This window comes from Lithobates pipiens, unplaced genomic scaffold (assembly GCF_037356315.1).
Source record: "Lithobates pipiens isolate NorthernLeopardFrog02 unplaced genomic scaffold, aLitPip1_a1.2 Scaffold_94, whole genome shotgun sequence".
NCBI classification, from domain to species: Eukaryota; Metazoa; Chordata; class Amphibia; order Anura; family Ranidae; genus Lithobates; species Lithobates pipiens.
Genome location: NW_027507917.1, coordinates 1,608,877 through 1,630,240, shown reverse-complemented (window position 1 = coordinate 1,630,240; position 21,364 = coordinate 1,608,877). Strand labels below are relative to the sequence as shown.

Here is a 21,364-nt window from a genome sequence, read left to right as displayed (position 1 = left end):
TACCGGCCCTGTACACGCCCCTCATAAATTCTCATGAAATTACACTTAAATGTTTTATGCAGAATTAAGTTACACAAATAAATATTAACAACTTTATCACACATGCCCATCAATGCAGCCTCACCTGTAACCAGTGCCCACTAACGCAGCCTCACCTGTGTCCACTATTGCAGCCTCACCCGTGCAGCCCCACCTGTGTCCATCGTGTAGCCTCACCCATGCAGCTCCATCTATGTCCATTATTGCAGCATCACCCGTACAGCTCCACCTGTGTCCATCATTGCAGCCTCACCTGTGCAGCCTCACCTGTGTCCATTGTGCAGCCTCCCCCATACAGCTCCACCTGTGTCCATCATTGCACCCTCACATGTGTCCATCGTGCAGCCTCACCCATACAGCTCCACCTGTGTCCATCATTGCACCCTCACCTGTGTCCATCATTGCACCCTCACCTGTGTCCATCATTGCAGCCTCACCTGTGTCCATCATTGCAGCCTCACCTGTGTCCATCATTGCAGCCTCACCCATACAGCTCCACCTGTGTCCATCATTGCACCCTCACCTGTGTCCATCATTGCAGCCTCACCCATACAGCTCCACCTGTGTCCATCATTGCACCCTCACCTGTGTCCATCATTGCAGCCTCACCCATACAGCTCCACCTGTGTCCATCATTGCACCCTCACATGTGTCCATCGTGCAGCCTCACCCATACAGCTCCACCTGTGTCCATCATTGCACCCTCACATGTGTCCATCGTGCAGCCTCACCCATACAGCTCCACCTGTGTCCATCATTGCACCCTCACCTGTGTCCATCATTGCAGCCTCCCCCATACAGCTCCACCTGTGTCCATCATTGCAGCCTCACCTGTGTCCATTGTGCAGCCTCACCCATACAGCTCCACCTGTGTCCATCATTGCAGCCTCACCAGTGTCCATCAGTGCAGCCTCACCCATACAGCTCCACCCGTGTCCATCATTGCAGCCTCACCAGTGTCCATCATTGCAGCCTCACCAGTGTCCATCATTGCAGCCTCACCAGTGTCCATCATTGCAGCCTCACCAGTGTCCATCAGTGCAGCCTCACCCATACAGCTCCACCCGTGTCCATCATTGCAGCCTCACCAGTGTCCATCATTGCAGCCTCACCAGTGTCCATCATTGCAGCCTCACCAGTGTCCATCATTGCAGCTTCACCAGTGTCCATCATTGCAGCCTCACCAGTGTCCATCATTGCAGCCTCACCTGTGTCCATTGTGCAGCATCACCCATACAGCTCCACCCGTGTCCATCATTGCAGCTTCACCAGTGTCCATCGTGCAGCCTCACCCATACAGCTCCACCTGTGTCCATCATTGCAGCCTCACCTGTGCAGCATCACCAGTGTCCATCGTTGAGCCTCACCCATACAGCTCCACTTGTGTCCATCATTGCACCCTCACATGTGTCCATCATTGCAGCCTCCCCCATACAGCTCCACCAGTGTCCATCGTGCAGCCTCACCCATACAGCTCCACCTGTGTCCATCATTGCAGCCTCACCTGTGTCCATCATTGCAGCCTCACCTGTGTCCATTGTGCAGCCTCACCCATACAGCTCCACCAGTGTCCATCATTGCAGCCTCACCAGTGTCCATCATTGCAGCCTCACCAGTGTCCATCATTGCAGCCTCACCTGTGTCCATCAGTGCAGCCTCACCTGTGTCCATTGTGCAGCCTCACCCATACAGCTCCACCCGTGTCCATCATTGCAGCTTCACCAGTGTCCATCGTTGAGCCTCACCCATACAGCTCCACCTGTGTCCATCATTGCAGCCTCACCAGTGTCCATCGTGCAGCCTCACTCGTATAGCTCCACCTGTGTCCATTGTGCAGCCTCACCCATACAGCTCCACCTGTGTCCATCAGTGCAGCCTCACCAGTGTCCATCAGTGCAGCCTCACCAGTGTCCATCAGTGCAGCCTCACCAGTGTCCATCAGTGCAGCCTCACCAGTGTCCATCAGTGCAGCCTCACCAGTGTCCATCAGTGCAGCCTCACCTGTGTCCATCAGTGCAGCCTCACCTGTGTCCATTATGCAGCCTCACCCATACAGCTCCACCCGTGTCCATCATTGCAGCTTCACCAGTGTCCATCGTTGAGCCTCACCCATACAGCTCCACCTGTGTCCATCATTGCAGCCTCACCAGTGTCCATCGTGCAGCTTCACTCGTATAGCTCCACCTGTGTCCATCATTGCAGCCTCACCTGTATCCATTGTGCAGCCTCACCCATACAGCTCCACCTGTGTCCATCAGTGCAGCCTCACCAGTGTCCATCAGTGCAGCCTCACCAGTGTCCATCAGTGCAGCCTCACCAGTGTCCATCAGTGCAGCCTCACCAGTGTCCATCAGTGCAGCCTCACCAGTGTCCATCAGTGCAGCCTCACCAGTGTCCATCAGTGCAGCCTCACCAGTGTCCATCATGCAGCCTCACCCATGCAGCTTCACCCGTGTCCATCGTGCAGCCTCACCCATGCAGCCTCACCCGTGTCCGTCGTGCAGACTCACCCGTGTCCATCGTGCAGCCTCACCCGTGTCCATCGTGCAGCCTCACCCGTGTCCATCTTGCAGCCAGATCATGATAGCGGAAAAGGAGATCTGGCTTGATCATAGAGCGGGGTCTACCCGCTGTAACAGATTTACATTACAATTGAAGTCCGTGCACCATTACACATAGCCCCGCCCTCCTGACCCCACAACCGTGACAGACAGAACACCGGTCCAATGCCAGGGCGCGTTCTGTCTGTCACAGGTGCGTGGTCAGGAGAGCGGGGCTGTGTGTGGCGGCGCACGGACTTCAATTGTAATGTAGATGTTACAGTGGGTAAACTCCGCTCTGATCAAGCCAGATCTCCTCTTCCGCTATAATGATCCGGCCGCCCCCTCTGTTCCTCCACACTCTCTCTCTCTCTCTCTCTCTCTCTCTCTCTCTCTCTCTCTCGCTCTCTCTCTCTCGCTCTCTCTCTCTCTCTCTCTCTCGGAGAATGGCTCCCATTCATCCCCTCCTGACGGCGGTACTCGCCCTCCCGCTCCCAGGCAGCCCAGCTCCTCGACAGACCTCATTTTCCACTCGCAAAATGTGAGTAGAAAATTTGAGGGCTGATGTTAGGTCACCTCAATCCGGGTAAAACGCGTCAGTGGGCAGGGACTGTGCAGAAGCTGGTGTAACAGAATAAAGTATATGGTTGATGTTATTAGAGTGCGTCCCTAATTTTTATGCATCTGTGCCAATCCGTTATCACCGGATCGGGAGGCCCATATAATGGTTCCGGCGTTTAAAACTCTTAAAGGGCTGGTGGGAAGGGGTTAAAGCTGAATTTCAGGAATTCAGTTCCCTTGTAAAAAGTGAAGGCACGCTATGAGTCCAAGGAGGTGCATGACATCTCCTGGGCTTATCTCTATCAATAAGCTCAGTGCTGATGCTTCAGATCTAAGCGTCTTTAACATTAGAGTCGGTGCAGCTGCTATGCCTGCCCTTCCTCTTCTGACCCAATCACAGAAGCCTTTGTATTATGTGAACACATTCACAAAATATAAAGGCTTCTCTGAATGGACAGCAGAGGGTAGGGGCAGGCATAGCTGCTCTGTGTGCACCTCTCTTCTCTCTCACAGCCCCCGAAGGTCATAAACCCGTCAGATATAAATAGAGAGGAGATGTCATGCACCTCCTTGGACTTGACTAATAGATTGTCTACACATTTCTTGGAATTCAGCTTTAAAAAGAGAGAACTGATAGAGCCACCGCATCTAAGGACTAGTGAGCTGCAGTATATTGTTGTTTTTGGGGTTTATGTACACTTTAACTACAGAGGGGTGGGTTAGGATTGGTGTATCCTGTGTGAGTTAATGAGGGCAATACGTAACTTGCACTGAGGGGGGGCGCTGTCCACTGCTTCCCTTCCCTCTGGTACACTTTAACTACTTCAGCCCCGGAAGGATTTACCCCCTTAATGACCAGGCCATTTTTTGCGATACGGCACTGCGTCACTTTAAACTGACAATTGCGCGGCCGTGTGACGATCCACCCAAACAAAATTGGGACCATTGACATTTATACAGTGAACAGAGCTAAAAATAGACACTGATTACTGTATTAATGTCACTGGCAGGGAAGGGGGTTAACACTAGGGGGCGAGCAAGGGGTTAAGTGTTCCCTGGGAGATGTTTCTAACTGTGGAGGGGGTGGGACTGACTGGGAGTAGAGAGAGATCGCTGTTCCTGATTACTGCGAGCAGCAGATCTCTCTCTACTTCCCTGACAGAACGGGGATCCGTCTGTTTACATTAACAGATGCCTGTTCTGGCTCTGCAAGGAGCGATCGCGGGTGGCCGGCAGACATCGTGACCGGCCACGCGCATTGGCGTTGCGCCAAGGCCGACGTACACCTGCGGCGATTTGCCGAGGAGAGCCAACCTGCTGCAGTATAATGACGGCGGCTGGTCGGGAACAGGTAAATACAGATAGGTGGGTAAGGATTGGCTGTATCCTGTGTGAGTTAATGAAGGCAGTATGTACTAGAGGTGCAGCGGATCTTCTGTGATCCGAACGGGGTCACCCGCGATCCGCCAAGCGCCTTCCGCGGACTCGGCCTTTGGATAGGCCGCGGCTTCAGCCTAGCTCAGGAGCAGCGGCCATCTATGTACACCCGGCGGCCGTTTACAATGTGATCGCTCCGGAAAAATGACAGAGAGATCACTTGTAAACAAACTTCTCACCCCTCTGTGTACTGCTCTGTACAGTGGAGGGGAGAGATCACATGGACCTGTAGTGTCCACAGCGCTGCTCTGTGACAATTGCAGTCACAGCCATACTCTGCCTATACCCTGCAATACTCTGCCATATCCTGCCAATACTCTGCCATATCCTGCCAATACTCTGCCATACCCTGCCAATACTCTGCAATACTCTGCCATATCCTGCCAATACTCTGCCATACCCTGCCTATACCCTGCAATACTCTGCCATATCCTGCCAATACTCTGCCATATCCTGCCAATACTCTGCCATACCCTGCCAATACTCTGCAATACTCTGCCATATCCTGCCAATATTCTGCCATATCCTGCCAATACTCTGCCATATCCTGCCAATATTCTGCCATATCCTGCCAATACTCTGCCATATCCTGCCAATACTCTGCCATACCCTGCCTATACTCTGCAATATCCTGCCAATATTCTGCCATATCCTGCCAATACTCTGCCATATCCTGCCAATACTCTGCCATACCCTGCCAATACTCTGCCATACCCTGCCAATACTCTGCCATACCCTGCCAATACTCTGCAATACTCTGCCATATCCTGCCAATACTCTGCCATACCCTGCCAATACTCTGCAATACTCTGCCATATCCTGCCAATACTCTGCCATACCCTGCCTATACCCTGCAATACTCTGCCATATCCTGCCAATACTCTGCCATACTCTGCCTATACCCTGCAATACTCTGCCATATCCTGCCAATACTCTGCCATATCCTGCCAATACTCTGCCATACCCTGCCAATACTCTGCAATACTCTGCCATATCCTGCCAATATTCTGCCATATCCTGCCAATACTCTGCCATATCCTGCCAATATTCTGCCATATCCTGCCAATACTCTGCCATATCCTGCCAATACTCTGCCATACCCTGCCTATACTCTGCAATATCCTGCCAATATTCTGCCATATCCTGCCAATACTCTGCCATACCCTGCCAATACTCTGCCATACCCTGCCAATACTCTGCAATACTCTGCCATATCCTGCCAATACTCTGCCATACCCTGCCAATACTCTGCAATACTCTGCCATATCCTGCCAATACTCTGCCATACCCTGCCTATACCCTGCAATACTCTGCCATATCCTCCCAATACTCTGCCATACCCTGCCAATACTCTGCCATATCCTGCCAATATTCTGCCATATCCTGCCAATACTCTGCCATATCCTGCCAATACTCTGCCATATCCTGCCAATACTCTGCCATATCCTGCCAATACTCTGCCATATCCTGCCAATACTCTGCCATATCCTGCCAATACTCTGCCATACCCTGCCTATACCCTGCAATACTCTGCCATATCCTCCCAATACTCTGCCATACCCTGCCAATACTCTGCCATATCCTGCCAATACTCTGCCATATCCTGCCAATATTCTGCCATATCCTGCCAATACTCTGCCATACCCTGCCAATACTCTGCCATATCCTGCCAATACTCTGCCATACCCTGCCTATACTCTGCAATACTCTGCCATATCCTGCCAATACTCTGCCATACCCTGCCTATATCCTGCCAATACTCTGCCATATCCTGCCAATACTCTGCCATATCCTGCCAATACTCTGCCATATCCTGCCAATACTCTGCCAATACTCTGCCATACTCTGCCATACCCTGCCTATACCCTGCAATACTCTGCCATATCCTGCCAATACCCTGCCATATCCTGCCAATACTCTGCCATACCCTGCCAATACTCTGCCATATCCTGCCAATGCTCTGCCATATCCTGCCAATGCTCTACAATACCCTGCCAATGCTCTGCCAATACCCTGCCAATGCTCTGCAATACCCTGCCAATACTTTGCCATATTCTGCCAATACTCTGCCATATCCTGCCAATACTCTGCCATACTCTGCCTATACCCTGCAATACTCTGCCATATCCTGCCAATACTCTGCCATACCCTGCCAATACTCTGCCATATCCTGCCAATACTCTGCCATATCCTGCCAATACTCTGCCATATCCTGCCATACCCTGCCTATACCCTGCCTATACCCTGCCTATACCCTGCCTATACCCTGCAATACTCTGCCATATCCTGCCAATACTCTGCCATACTCTGCCTATACCCTGCAATACTCTGCCATATCCTGCCAATGCTCTGCCATACTCTGCCAATACTCTGCCAATACTCTGCCAATACTCTGCCAATACTCTGCCAATACCCTGCCAATACCCTGCCAATACTCTGCCATACCCTGCCAATACTCTGCCATATCCTGCCAATGCTCTGCAATACCCTGCCAATGCTCTGCAATACCCTGCCAATGCTCTGCAATACCCTGCCAATGCTCTGCAATACCCTGCCAATACTCTGCCAATACTCTGCCAATACCCTGCCAATACACTGCCATACCCTGCCAATACTCTGCCATACCCTGCCAATACTCTGCCATACCCTGCCAATACTCTGCAATACCCTGCCAATACTCTGCAATACCCTGCCAATACTCTGCAATACCCTGCCAATACTCTGCAATACCCTGCCAATACTCTGCAATACCCTGCCAATACTCTGCAATACCCTGCCAATACTCTGCCATATCCTGCCAATACTCTGCCATATCCTGCCAATACTCTGCCAATACTCTGCCATATCCTGCCAATACTCTGCCATATCCTGCCAATACTCTGCCATATCCTGCCAATACTCTGCCATACCCTGCCAATACTCTGCCATACCCTGCCTATACTCTGCAATACTCTGCCATATCCTGCCAATACTCTGCCATATCCTGCCAATGCTCTGCCATACCCTGCCAATACCCTGCCAATACTCTGCCAATACTCTGCCAATACTCTGCCAATACCCTGCCAATACTCTGCCATACCCTGCTAATACCCTTCAATACCCTGCCAATACTCTGCCATATCCTGCCAATACTCTGCCATATCCTGCCAATACTCTGCCATATCCTGCCAATGCTCTGCAATACCCTGCCAATGCTCTGCAATACCCTGCCAATGCTCTGCAATACCCTGCCAATACCCTGCCAATACCCTGCCAATACACTGCCATACCCTGCCAATACTCTGCCATACCCTGCCAATACTCTGCAATACCCTGCCAATACTCTGCAATACCCTGCCAATACTCTGCAATACCCTGCCAATACTCTGCAATACCCTGCCAATACTCTGCCATATCCTGCCAATACTCTGCCATATCCTGCCAATACTCTGCCATATCCTGCCAATACTCTGCCATATCCTGCCAATACTCTGCCATACTCTGCCATATCCTGCCAATACTCTGCCATATCCTGCCAATACTCTGCCATATCCTGCCAATACTCTGCCATACCCTGCCAATACTCTGCAATACTCTGCCATATCCTGCCAATACTCTGCCATATCCTGCCAATGCTCTGCCATACCCTGCCAATACTCTGCCAATACCCTGCCAATACCCTGCCAATACCCTGCCAATACTCTGCCATACCCTGCTAATACCCTTCAATACCCTGCCAATACTCTGCCATATCCTGCCAATACTCTGCCATATCCTGCCAATACTCTGCCATATCCTGCCAATGCTCTGCCATACCCTGCCAATACTCTGCCAATACTCTGCCATACCCTGCCAATGCCCTGCCAATACCCTTCAATGCCCTGCCAATACCCTTCAATGCCCTGCCAATACCCTTCAATGCCCTGCCAATGCTCTGCCATACCCTGCCAATGCTCTGCCATACCCTGCCAATGCTCTGCCATACCCTGCCAATGCTCTGCAATACCCTGCTAATACGAAAACGTATTGGCAGAAAATGGCTCTCGGTATCGCCTGCGACACACACAGAATGGATCACAGCCATAAATGACTCTCTTCTAAAGGAGCGACTGACGTACAAACGTCGAGGTAGCCCAAGGAGGTTTGAAAAAAATTGAGATGCTTGGCTAGATGTTCCTGGCTTGGCTCCCTCACGCCTGGATCAAAATAAAAATTCTCGGTGGCAGGACAACAGCATCGTCCACTTAACCGTAGAAATTGGTTATTCAGGTGGATGGTGTGTGTGGCCGAGGGGAACGGTGCGATGGTGCTCCATGTATAGGTTAACCAGTACAGCCCCAGAAGATTTTACACTGAAGGGATAGACTTAATATGGTGGTATCTGGATCTGCAGTGGTTGAATATATTGTTTTGTTTTACCCAACAGTTAATATATATAAATACTGTGAACCACTCACCGCTGTTTAGGGGTAAGTGGGGCTCTTGCCCCGCTCGTTGGCCCCGCTAAGGGTTGGGAGCAGAGTTGGGAGATGGGATATAATTAGGGAATACATAATATAAAGTAACTTAAAGGGATTGTAAATCTTTGAGTATTTTGAATTAAGAAAAAAAAAACACCTGACAGTGACCCCCCCCCCCCCCCCACGTCCGTTTTACTTACCTGAGCCCTGGGACGTGACCGGGCAGGGACACGCAGTCCATCTGCCCCGGGGTTCTTGGCTCTTGATTGGATATATTGATAGCACCGCAAGCCATTGGCTCCCACTGCTGTTAACCAAATCCAATGACCCTTGTGGGGGGGGGGGGGAGGAGGGAAGTTGGGTTCAGGGCCTAGTCATACATTTGGCGGCTATGTACACCGAATGCTGGACTCAGGAGCGCGCCTGCAAGGTAACCCTTTCGGCAAAGCCCTTTTCCTAGGGGGTTATCTGACATGGGGAGGACCCGCCGGGAGACCCCAGAAGAGTAGGTTCGGGGCCACAAATGAGCTGCAGAGTGGAGGTAAGTATGATATGTTTGTTATTTAAAAAAAAAAAAGAAGACACGAACCCTTAGAAATCACTTTAACCACTCGCCGCCCGCCATATAGCAAAATGACGGTGGCAAAGTGGTTTTAATATCCTGACTGGACGTCATATGACGTGATCAGGATATTAAGCCCCCGGGGGCGCGCATCGCAGCGATCGTTGTTGCGGGGTGTCAGTCTGACGCTCTGCAACTACAATCTCTGTAATGAGTCTCCGACGGAGACTCTTTACCATGTGATCAGCCGTGTCCAATCACGGCTGATCACAGTGTAAATAGGAAGAGCCGGTGATCGGCTTTTCCTCACTCACGTCTGTCAGATGAGAGGAGAGGAGAGCCGATCGGCTGCTCCTCTGACGGGGAGGTCTGTGCTGATCGATTATCAGCGCAGCCCCCCAAAGATGCCTACACTGGACCACCAGGGATGCCACCGGACCACCAGGGATGCCCAGCACCAGATATGCCCCCCTAGACCACCAGGGATGCCAGTCAGTGCCCACAATGGGCATCACAGCCATGCATTATTGTTTGGCACTGATTGGCATCCATCCCTACATTACTGTACACTACAATGTCGCCTATCAGTGCCCATCCGTGTCGCCCATCAGTGCCCATCCGTGTCGCCCATCAGTGCCCATCCGTGTCGCCTAACATATCAGTGCCCATCCGTGCTGTCTATCAGTGCCCATCCATGCTGCCTATCAGTGCCCATCCGTGTCACCTATCATATCAGTGCCCATCCGTGTCGCCTATCATATCAGTGCCCATCCGTGTCGCCTATCATATCAGTGCCCATCCGTGTCGCCTATCATATCAGTGCCCATCCGTGTCACCTATCATATCAGTGCCCATCCGTGCTGTCTATCAGTGCCCATCCGTGTCACCTATCATATATTAGTGCCCATCCGTGTCGCCTATCATATCAGTGCCCATCCGTGTTGCCTATCATATCAGTGCCCATCCGTGTCACCTATCATATCAGTGCCCATCCGTGCTGCCTATCAGTGCCCATCCGTGCTGCCTATCAGTGCCCATCCGTGCTGCCTATCAGTGCCCATCCGTGCTGCCTATCAGTGCCCATCCGTGCTGCCTATCAGTGCCCATCCGTGCCACCTATCCATGCCACCTATCCATGCTGCCCATCCATGCCAATCTGTGCCACCTATCTATGCCGCCCATCCATGCCAATCCGTGCCACCTATCAGTGCCTATTTGTGCCACCTATCAGTGTCTGTGTCGCATATCAGTGCCACCTTATCGGTGCCCATCAGTGCCTGTCACTGCAGCCCCGTCAGTGCCCATCAGTGAAGGAGAAAACTTGCTTATTTACAAAGTTTTGTAACTGAAACAAAAAAAAACATGTTTTTTTCAAAATTTTCTGTCTTTTTTTATTTGTTTAGCAGAAAATAAAAATCCCAGAGGCAATCAAATACCACCAAAAGAAAGCTCTATTTGTGGGAACAAAATGATAAAAATTTAGTTTGGGTACAGTGTAGCACGACCGCGCAATTGTCATTCAAAGTGCGACAGCGCTGAAAAAGTCAAAATTGGTCTTGGCCGGAAGGTGTCTAAGTTCTCCCCCCCCGGTATTGAAGTGGTTAAGGACCATGGACTCGCATATACTTTTCATAGACAATGCTTCTTTGTTTTACATGAACTGTTGCTTTTTATACAGTGTAAACGCATACTTTATGTGGGCGGCTGGCCACTAGACTGGATAAATCTGTGTCCTCTCAGTTGTGAGATAAGTTTGTTGTAAAATGTAAATGTTTCTTTTGTTTTCAATAAAAACTATCTGAGTTAAAAAAAAAAAAAAAAAAAGTTGACCAGAGGGAAGGGAACCAGAGTGGTGGTTTAGGATTGGCTGCATCGTATATGGATTAAGGCAATACATAACTTATACTGAGGGGGGCGCTGTCCTCTAGGTATAGTTTACACCAGAAGTATGCTCATAGCCCAGAATCTAACGCATCTCCTCCTCTTCTTTCTCCTGCAGTAAAAAGCCGCAAGCCGTCCATCGGGGAGCTGATCTTGCGTCACACTAACAGCCCGACCCGAGCGAGGCAAGCTGCGCAAATGGCCTTCCAGCATGTCCGGGACGGGCAGGTCCTACACGCACTGTCCGGGACGTCCATCTTCAAGACGTCGGCGGAAAAGCAGAACGAGGCGCTGCGAGTCAAGAACGCCGTCTACTGCGCCGTCATATTCACCGAGTTCATGAAGGAGCTGGCGGCCATAACGCAGGAGCACGCCGTCACCTCCCCTTACCTTCCGGTGGACACAGAGGAGTGAACGGGGCCTTCCCGACCAAAACAGAAATCCCAGGCCCGCTCCAGGCAGTGCCATTTGACCTGCAGCTTGGCGGGTGCTGGAGTCATGAAACAACGGATGGGCGCCACTGTAAGAAGAATTTTGTGTGTGGCATCGGCTCAGCGAAAACCACTCAACGTGGGCTTTGGTTACATGGAGGATGGCAATGTTTCAGAGCTGTAGGACAAGCCCCTTCATCAGGCAACATTCCCAAACTAGCATGAAAACACTGATCCCGAGCTGTCCAAAGGTGGCCCCACCTATCGCCCCAAAGACAACAAACATTGGCTCCCTTTGACCTCAGTCGGCACCTCCACTGGTGAAGGTGCCTTTTGAGTTGGGTGCTTTAGCAATGCTCCATAACTGCTGCTACATGGCAATTATTTCTAAATATTCGCAGCTACTTCCTCACCCTCGTGCCCACTCCATCAACATATTTTTTTATTTGTAGGCATACATGTTCGTTGCTAGATCGCAATAAACTTTATCGGCATCAGACGAACTCCATTAGGGTTCTTCTGCCCCACCAGACACGATTCCGCCCCCCGATAAGCTCTTTGCCCGTAGAGTTTATCTGTATTGAGGCGTCTTGCTCACCACCAGACAAGATTATGCCCCCCTTTTCGCCTAGGTCAGTGATGGTGAACCTTGGCACTCCAGATGTTTTGGAACTACTACATTTCCCATGATGCTCAACTACACTGCAGAGTGCCAGAGCGTCATGGGAAATGTAGTTCCAAAACATCTGGAGTGCCAAGGTTCGCCATCACTGGCCTAGGTCATTGGGTTTCTTTTATTTGTATATGGTTTTGGTGGTTGCTCCAGAGCTAAGCCAATTGTTTGTTGTCTTGAGTGGTACTGCCTTTTTTTTGGGGGGGGGAGGGGGACAGGTTCGCAATAAACTTTGTTGGCATCAGACAAAATCCATCAAGCATCTTCTCCCCCCACCATAGAAGATTCCACCACTTTCACCTGATAAGGGCTTAGTCATTTGGTTCTTCTATTTGTATGTGGACGTTGGTGGGTGCTGTATAGCTATGCTGATCGTCTGTTGTCTTGTAGACCTGCCTTTTTTTTTGAGGGGCGGGGGGGAGGGGTTCATCATAAGCTTTATTGGCATCAGCCAAGCTCCGTCAGGCATTTGTTCCATCGCCAGGGAAAAAAAATTCCACCACTTTCACCTGATAAGGGCTTAGTCGTAGGGTTCTTTTACTTGTATATGGGCGTTGGTGGTTGCCCTATAGCAGTGATGGCAAACCTTGGCACCCCAGATGTTTTGGAACTACATTTCCCATGATGCTCTGGCACTCTGCAGTGTACTGGAGCATCATGGGAAATGTAGTTCCAAAACATCTGGGGTGCCGACGTTCGCCATCACTGCCCTATAGTGAAACCAGTTCTTTGTTTGGTGGGACTAACATTTTTTAGGGGAGGGGTTCGCTCTGGATTGGTATTCATGTGACTGTTGTGTTGCCTGATGAAGGAATCCCCTTGCAGCTCCATAATGTCGCCATCCTTTATGGGCCAAAGCTCACGTTGGATCTACGGCCACACCACCCCAAGTGGGCCCAGCCTCTTCTAATTTCGAAAGCTAGGCAGGGGTCGGACCTGGTTAGTAATTGGATGGGAGAAAAGCTCACTTTGGTTCTACGGCCACACCACTCCGAATGCACCCAAATTTCTTCTGATTTCGGGAAGCTAGGCAGGCTCACGTTTGGAAAGGTTTGGTGTGCTGGTGACATCCAGCGTGTATGTGTGGAGCCTTGCGTCGTTGGGTGCAGAACATTTTAGAGGTGACGTCTCCTGCGTGGTGGCATTAGATGACCACTCGTCTGGATTTACAGAGCGGCCTGGAGTGGCCGTCCGTTGTTTCCCAAGATTCAGCTGGCCTGTGGATACACAACCTAACCCAACTGAGAATACTGGCCAAATTCGGAAAAGGAGACGTAGACTCCAGTAGGCCTCTTCCTGTGGATGTCTCTGAATTTCCAGCTGGAACTGAACCCGCCGTCATCCATTTTATATAACAGGAAGTTGTTTTTTGTTTTTGTTTTTTTTTTTAACTTATTTAAGTGGCAGTGTGTTCTGAAGGGCAAGTGTGTCCTTGTGTATGTATATATCTGTATGTACATGTGTCTATATGTATATATACATATATTTATACGTACACCGCCATGCGTATACTGCACCCTACATTTCATTTAGGGCATTGTGTACATAGATCGAAAAAATTCAGCCCACTGCAATTCTAGGAGATCCAGTTTTAACGGTTCACACCGGGGGGGGCCCTTAGCTCACCGAGTTGGCACCCCGGTATAGCTAACTCTTTTAGTGTCATTGACATATGTGTCTTATCACACCAGTTTCCGGGTGTCTACTCGCCCTGTCCTTTAGCATCACCCAAAAAAAAAAAAAAAGTGATCGTAGATTTGGGTGATTGTTTAATCAGTTATCACGTTACCCTCCAAGTGATCCCTGTGTTTTGTCCATTATACTGACCCCTGTGCACCCCCCAAAATGTCTCTACTCCTGGTAGACTTTCCTGACTATCATTTGGTTTTCTCTGTTTCAGCTTTTATTTTATTTTTTAACCACTTCATGGCTGCCCAACGTTGATCCTCTTTCAAGAAAATACTTGTGCCATTGATAGCTCCTAGATGGAGGGATCTTCCCCAGTCCGCTCCCGCTCACCACCCCGGCATCATTTACAGAGGGGCAGCACCTTCACAGTACCATAAGAGCTGTAGAGTTACTGAGATCCCTTTTACTAGGGATGGACTCGACAGAAGAAAATGGTACCAAGCTCATAGCGGCTGCTGCATCCATGAACTTTTTAGCCCCTGGTTCACACAGTGAATTGCCTATGAATCGCACAGGAATGCGCACCGCATTCCTGTGCAATTCACATTCCTTGGTTCACACAATGAATTGCATATGAATCGCACAGGAATGAGCACCGCATTCCTGTGCAATTCACATGTGATTCAGTGCAATGCATTTTTCAGCCTATTCTTTATGAATGGGCTTAAATCGCACTGCATTTCACCGAAGTAGTGCAAATGCGCTACTTTTTGGAAACGCACTGCAACCAAAATGTACCATGCGATCCAATGCAGGCAAACGCACTGCCTTTGCAAACTGCTTTTTGGTGTTGTTGACCTTGCACCGACAACAACTGCAGGTCGCAAGGGCAGTGCATTTTGAACGCACACCCGTGCGGCGTTCTAGTGTGAACCGAGGCTTAACCACTTGAGTTCGAGGCCTGTGAATGGCAAGTGGTTAAAGTGTTAGCTCACCCGTTACAGGGGAAAAAATATGAAAAGGTGACCTAACACTGTACAACCTCCCCACCCCTCCAGTTCCCCGCTGTACTTACCTCTAGGAACGCAGAGCTATCAGTGCCCATGCAGCCAGCCCAGTGGTCCGGGGATTTCTCTGTGCAGGACTTCTGGGATGGACCAGTGTGATTCTGATTGGTCAGCGCCTACACAGTCAATCATTCCGGTCTGTCCCAGGAAACTGGGGGTGGGAGAGGAATGGTGGGAAGGAGTGGAGGGTGTGTGCAGAGGGGTGGGCAAATGAGGCCCTCCAATTGTTGCAAAACTACAAGCCCTATCATGCCTTTGCCCCTGGGAGTCATGCTTGTAACTGTCAGTCTTGCCGTGCCTCATGGGACATGTGGTTCCTAAACAGCCGGAGGGCTGCAGTTGCCCACCCCTGGTGTGCGGTGTTCACCTTTTTTTTTTTTTTATCTGTTCTGTCAAGGTGAAATAACACTTTAAAGCTTCCCTCTCCCAACCCTGAGGTTTTGGGTGGTCTCTTTCATTTTACCTCTTCTCCAGGATCGGGTGGCCCTCCATGCAGAGAGCTGTCTGCATCATTACACTGTTAGTACATGGCACCTCGGGGGTGGGTCCATGACACCCTGCGCTCATGGGATGTCCTACTGAGGACCTCTAGTGGTGGAAAGCAATTACGGTGCTTGAGAGGAGGTGAGCATAGCAGCACAGATTTTCAGTTTGAGTTAAACATCTCGGGGGGGGGGGGGGGGGGGTTAAATTTAGTTTCTTTATGTTATTTTATTTGGACTTCGTCATTGTTGTTTTTCTGGGGGTTTTTGGGGTATATCCTCCCCATTGTACACCTGAAGTTTGCCATCACGGTCTCAGTAGATGAACATGACAGTCTGCAATCCAATCAGTGCAGTCATGTGATCAGCATCAGGGCCAATCAGAGCGCTCACAGTGACAATACTCATTATTATATAAAAGGTGACTCTGCTTCTAGCCCAATACCCTCCAGGTAGGTCAGCTGTAAAAAAATAAATAAAAACCCCCGTTTGCGATTTCCGCAGCACACCAGGGAGACTGACTTATCTGTGGTGCATTTTGTAAATATTTCTCTCCGTAGTTTTTCTTATATAGCATAAAAATAGTGGAAAACCAACTACCTATGAATGTATAATAGCAGAAGAGAGTCTTCTCTCCACAATATTTAGAGTCTACAACTGCCATACTAACTGCCACGTTCCCCCCCAATCCCATCCCTAAAACAGCTGGAGGGGCGAGCTGACGGACATGAAGTGGTTAACATGGCGGAGAATAATATCAGAAGTGTGGGAACCTCTAGCGACCAATCCGCTGTCACCTTTCATAGTTCCAGCTGCATTCTGCTTCATGATTGGGTGCAGCTGTCCTGCCTTGGACTTGTTCCCCCCTCCAGAGATTCTAATATGATCAGTAGGTGAAGGTCCAAGGTGCCACAGATCACGGGAACATCCATTCCCCCCCCCCCCCCCATAGGGAGGATCCAACTTACTGGACAAGAAAAGAGAATTTATAACTCGTATCTTAATGAATCTTCCTGCAGAGCTGTATAAATGGAGGGTTTGGATAAAAAACGAAGGCATTCAGCACCTTCATAGTCCTTCCAAGTCTTAAGGTGGAGCACCTTCTAAGTGGTCTCTGAGTAATAAGAGCGCACGTTGCGTTGTTTGTATTTTAGGTCTTGTGGAATGTTGACACTAACGATTGATGGGCGGTAAAACCGCGCTGTTGTGCTGCGCTTGTATGGAAACCCCCCCCCCCTTTTCAACTGCCACCCCATCTGTGGCTGGGGGTTATACACATGCCATGGTCACAATGCTTTGCTTAGCAGACACTTTCGGCCGGTCTAGCAAGTAAAATGGTGGGGGGGGGGGGGTGCTCTGCAAAGCACCCTTTAACTGCGTGCAATGCAGGGTTTAGGGGGTTACAGCTGGCAGCGAGGAAGGTCATACAACTTTGTAGCGATTTCCTCACTTCCTGTTTTTACTTTAGAACAGAAAATCTCCCCAATGATTAAAAAAAAAAAAAAAACGAGTGGGGTTATAATCTTCCTATAAGCTGGCCAAATACGAGTGGGCTTTCAAACGAACGTTCCTACGCAAATTCTCAGTCCGTTCGAAGACTTGTTGAATGCCATTCAAAAAGAAAATGCATTCAATTTTGGAGCGAATGAAGTTTAGCGAACTGTAAATCACACGCCCTGTTAGAAAATTCGCAACGTTCAAGAAAAATGTTCCATCCGACTCCTTCAGGTTTGGTCAAATATATAAACGGCGGTTTAACACCACTGACCATTACGAAATCCAATATGAATGTTCTTAAAAAAAAAGAGTGAAATTCTACTAGTGTGTGTGCCCAGCTTTACTCCTTCCAAAATAAATGTTTTGCCTTTTATTCTACTTTAAAGGGGTTGTAAAGGTTCATTTTTTATTTTCTACATAGGTTCCTTTAAGCTCGTGCATTGTTGGTTCACTTACCTTTTCCTTCGATTTCCCTTCTAAATGTTTTTTTTCTTTGTCTGAATTTCTCACTTCCTGTTTCTCCTCAGTAAACTTCTCACCATCATCCGAGCGGTGGTTAGTCAGCCAGAACAGCTTACTGAGGAGGAACAGGAAGTGAGAAATTCAGACAAAGAAAACAAAGAAAAAAAAAACATTTAGAAGGGAAATCAAAGGAAAAGATAAGTTAACCAACAATGCACTAGCTTAAAGGAACCTATTTAGAAAATAAAAAACAAACCTTTACAACCCCTTTAAGGCTTAACATGTTTGGTATCTATCTAATTGACGCAACCTCATCTTTTATATTTTACCCCCCCAAAAATTTGACGTTTTAATGATTTTTTTTCCCTAAAAGTTTAGATGTGATAAATAGTTGCAACCAAAAAAAATAATAATAATTTTCCTACGTGGCCTCTGCTTTCATAAAGAATATAGTTGTTTTCGGTAATTTTCTAGCAGATTTTACAAAATTGCCCCCCCCCCCCCCGGAAGCAAAGTAGGTATTGACATTCAACAATGACAAAACTTACCAAAAGAGTGATTTTAGGTTCCTAATGTCCACAGTTGATGCTAAAAAAAGAGAAAATGGACTTGGCAGTTCCATCTCTATAGAGTCGAAACTTTGGCCTTTTCTTGTCTCAAGTCTGTGGATAGCCATAGCCAAAGTCTGTTTTTATTGAGCCTAATCGTCTGACCGCTTTTTTTTTTTTTCCTGGCACCAGAGTGGCAGTATACATGTGGTAGTAGTAGCCCATCTTTTTCCTCCCACAAGACCAGTGCATAGCTGTAGTGTTGGCACCCACAATATAACCTGTTTCCTTTTTTGTTTTCGTCAAACTTACGACCTGTGTCTGCCACCTTTGGTGGCTGTCCAGCCTCTCTACACCTTAGATGCTAAAGGTTCCAATAAGGAACCCCTTCTGCTGATCTTTTAGGAAGAAACATTGGGCCTAAGGGGTCTCAAACAGCCTGGGCCTAAGGGATCCCAAGCAGCCTGGGCGTAAGGGGGTCCCAAGCAGCCTGGGCCTAAGGGGGTCCCAAGCAGCCTGGGCCTAAGGGGGTCCCAAGCAGCCTGGGCCTAAGGGGGTCCCAAGCAGCCTGGGCCTAAGGGGGTCCCAAGCAGCCTGGGCCTAACGGGGTCCCAAGCAGCCTTGGCCTAAGTGGGTCCCAAGCAGCCTTGGCCTAAGTGGGTCCCAAGCAGCCTTGGCCTAAGTGGGTCCCAAGCAGCCTTGGCCTAAGTGGGTCCCAAGCAGCCTTGGCCTAAGGGGGTCCCAAGCAGCCTTGGCCTAAGGGGGTCCCAAGCAGCCTGGGCCTAAGGGGGTCCCAAGCAGCCTGGGCCTAAGGGGTCCCTAACCACAGGTGGTAACCATCAATTCCCAAACGGGACCAGCGCATAGAGCCGGTGCTACCCTCAAATAAGAGAAAGGTCCCAAAGGACTAGTGCATTATCATTAGCACTTAATTTAAAATAAGAGTACATACTCGCAAAAGCAATTAATGTAACAGCATTGTATATGAACTCCAGAACCGGAAGGTCTTCAGCACAATGAAATCCAATAAACTAGCTGACGTGTTTTTCGGGGACTATACTTTCTTTTTTTTTTTTTTTTTTTTTTTTTTATGAGTTTTGCTATGAAGAAGGGGACATAGCCCTCCAAATGGGTGAGCTAGTTTTATGATATGTGATATTGGATTTCGTTGTCTTGAAGACCTTCTGGTTCTGGAGTTCATGCACAGTCATTGCTTTTGTGAATATGTACTTTTATTTAAATGAAGTGCTAATGATAATGCACCAGGCCTTTGCGCCCTTTGTTTGTTTTTTTTGCAGTCTAAGTGGCCCGAGCCTGGGTGGACCCATGTAGCCCCGGCCTGGGCGGACCCAAATTACCCTGGGCGGTCTCAACTAGCCCCGGCCTGGGCGGTCTCAAGTATCCCCGGCCTGGGCGGTCTCAAGTATCCCCGGCCTGGGCGGACCCAAGTATCCCCGGCCTGGGCGGACCCAAGTATCCCCGGCCTGGGCGGACCCAAGTATCCCCGGCCTGGGCGGACCCAAGTATCCCCGGCCTGGGCGGACCCAAGTAGCCCCGGCCTGGGCGGACCCAAGTAGCCCCGGCCTGGGCGGACCCAAGTAGCCCCGGCCTGGGCGGACCCAAGTAGCCCCGGCCTGGGCGGACCCAAGTAGCCCCGGCCTGGGCGGACCCAAGTAGCCCCGGCCTGGGCGGACCCAAGTAGCCCCGGCCTGGGCGGACCCAAGTAGCCCCGGCCTGGGCGGTCTCAAGTAGCCCGGGCCTGGGCGGTCTCAAGTAGCCCGGGCCTAGAGTGTCTTAAATAGTCTGGGTCCGAGTTGGTCCCCAATACACCACCACAGCTAGGGCTATTTTCTTCAGAATTGCCTCTCCTTGTCTGAAGTTTTTCCAGGGTGCCTCCCATGAAGTTTGCATATTCATGGAGCTGTGATTGGGAATAACAATCCAACCCATCAATTTCCAATTCAAGGTTCAGAACTTTTAGTATCCGTTCTCGGATTCTCCATTTATACAGCTTGACGCAGGCTCAAATCCTCCCTCCTCAGCGCTATCAGAAATAAATTCTATTCCCACTACTATTATCAACCATCATGTTATCTTTTTATATGGTTAAGTTCATTTTAGCCTTTTTTGTGTGTCATAAAAGCCATACGGTCTGCAGATATTCTTCAAGCTTTCCACCTTTAAACACATGAGGTGGACACGCGAAATTCAATGTTTTTAATTTTTTTCTTGGAACGAGGAAAATCTGTACGTAAAAAATATAAAGACCGGTCTGTTTACAGTCCATCGCTGTCCATGCCTGGGCCTCCCAACCACAGGGTGGCGATGTTCCGCACTGCACTAACCCCCTTCCTTTTAAATATGTCTGTACGGGGAACACTCTGCGTCTCAGCCGCCCCCTCTCCAGCTGATGACGTTTCTCATGAAATCGATGATTTTAGTTTGCTCAGAATGTTTGTATGTTAGATTGTGTATATGATCATACCGCGGCGGAGGGGGGTGGGGGGGGGACCCTCTCGTCTGACTGTTTTGCACATCTGTTTTGTACTAGATTTTATCATTTTGTATCCTCTTGTGTTGCCAAAATCGATTGGTGGTTGTGGCCTGACACAAGGCAGACGCATCTTCGTTTGATGATGTCACAGCCGGTCGGAAACCTCTTGTTTTGTGTGTGGCGGCTGCTGCGATTTCAGCCGTCTTTTGGATCTCTGCTTTTTTTTTTTGTTTTGCACGCCTGTTAAGTTTTAATTATTTTTACTGTAATTCTTTAAAAAAAGAAAAGGGAATTGACTCTTCTGTCTGTCTGTGTGTTTCTTGTATCAATAGACTTTTCAGAGGCAGACTGAGCCTGATTACCAATAAAGTGGCACCTTTGACTTCTACACTGTCTCAGAAAAAAAATAAAGGCTGAGCTTGTTCCTCGGGGGCGGGACCTTGAGCCACTGTCAGGCCAAGTCTTATACAGAGAAGCATGTTCTGTGATGAGATTATTTTAGAATGGAGGCAGCGTGTACAGTCTTGAGTCATGTGTACATAGGTCACACTGCCTCTCTGCCAAATCGGTGTGAGATCTCTGATGGTGACAACCAATAAAAAAAAAACATTGGGGAATCCTT

At 49.3% G+C, this 21,364-nt stretch overlaps 1 protein-coding gene across 1 annotated transcript in view; it reads left to right on the top strand.

Annotated features, from left to right (window-relative positions):
• The window catches only part of LOC143973738 (FHF complex subunit HOOK-interacting protein 1B-like), a 111,153-nt gene extending 95,214 nt beyond the window's left edge, over nt 1-15,939 (top strand). Inside the window, exon 13 of the mRNA XM_077474574.1 lies at nt 11,578-15,939. Within this exon, the coding sequence (XP_077330700.1) occupies nt 11,578-11,873 (296 nt within the window). The 3' untranslated portion in view covers nt 11,874-15,939. The remainder of the gene's footprint in view (nt 1-11,577) is intronic.
• Nucleotides 15,940-21,364: the final 5,425 nt, after the last annotated feature.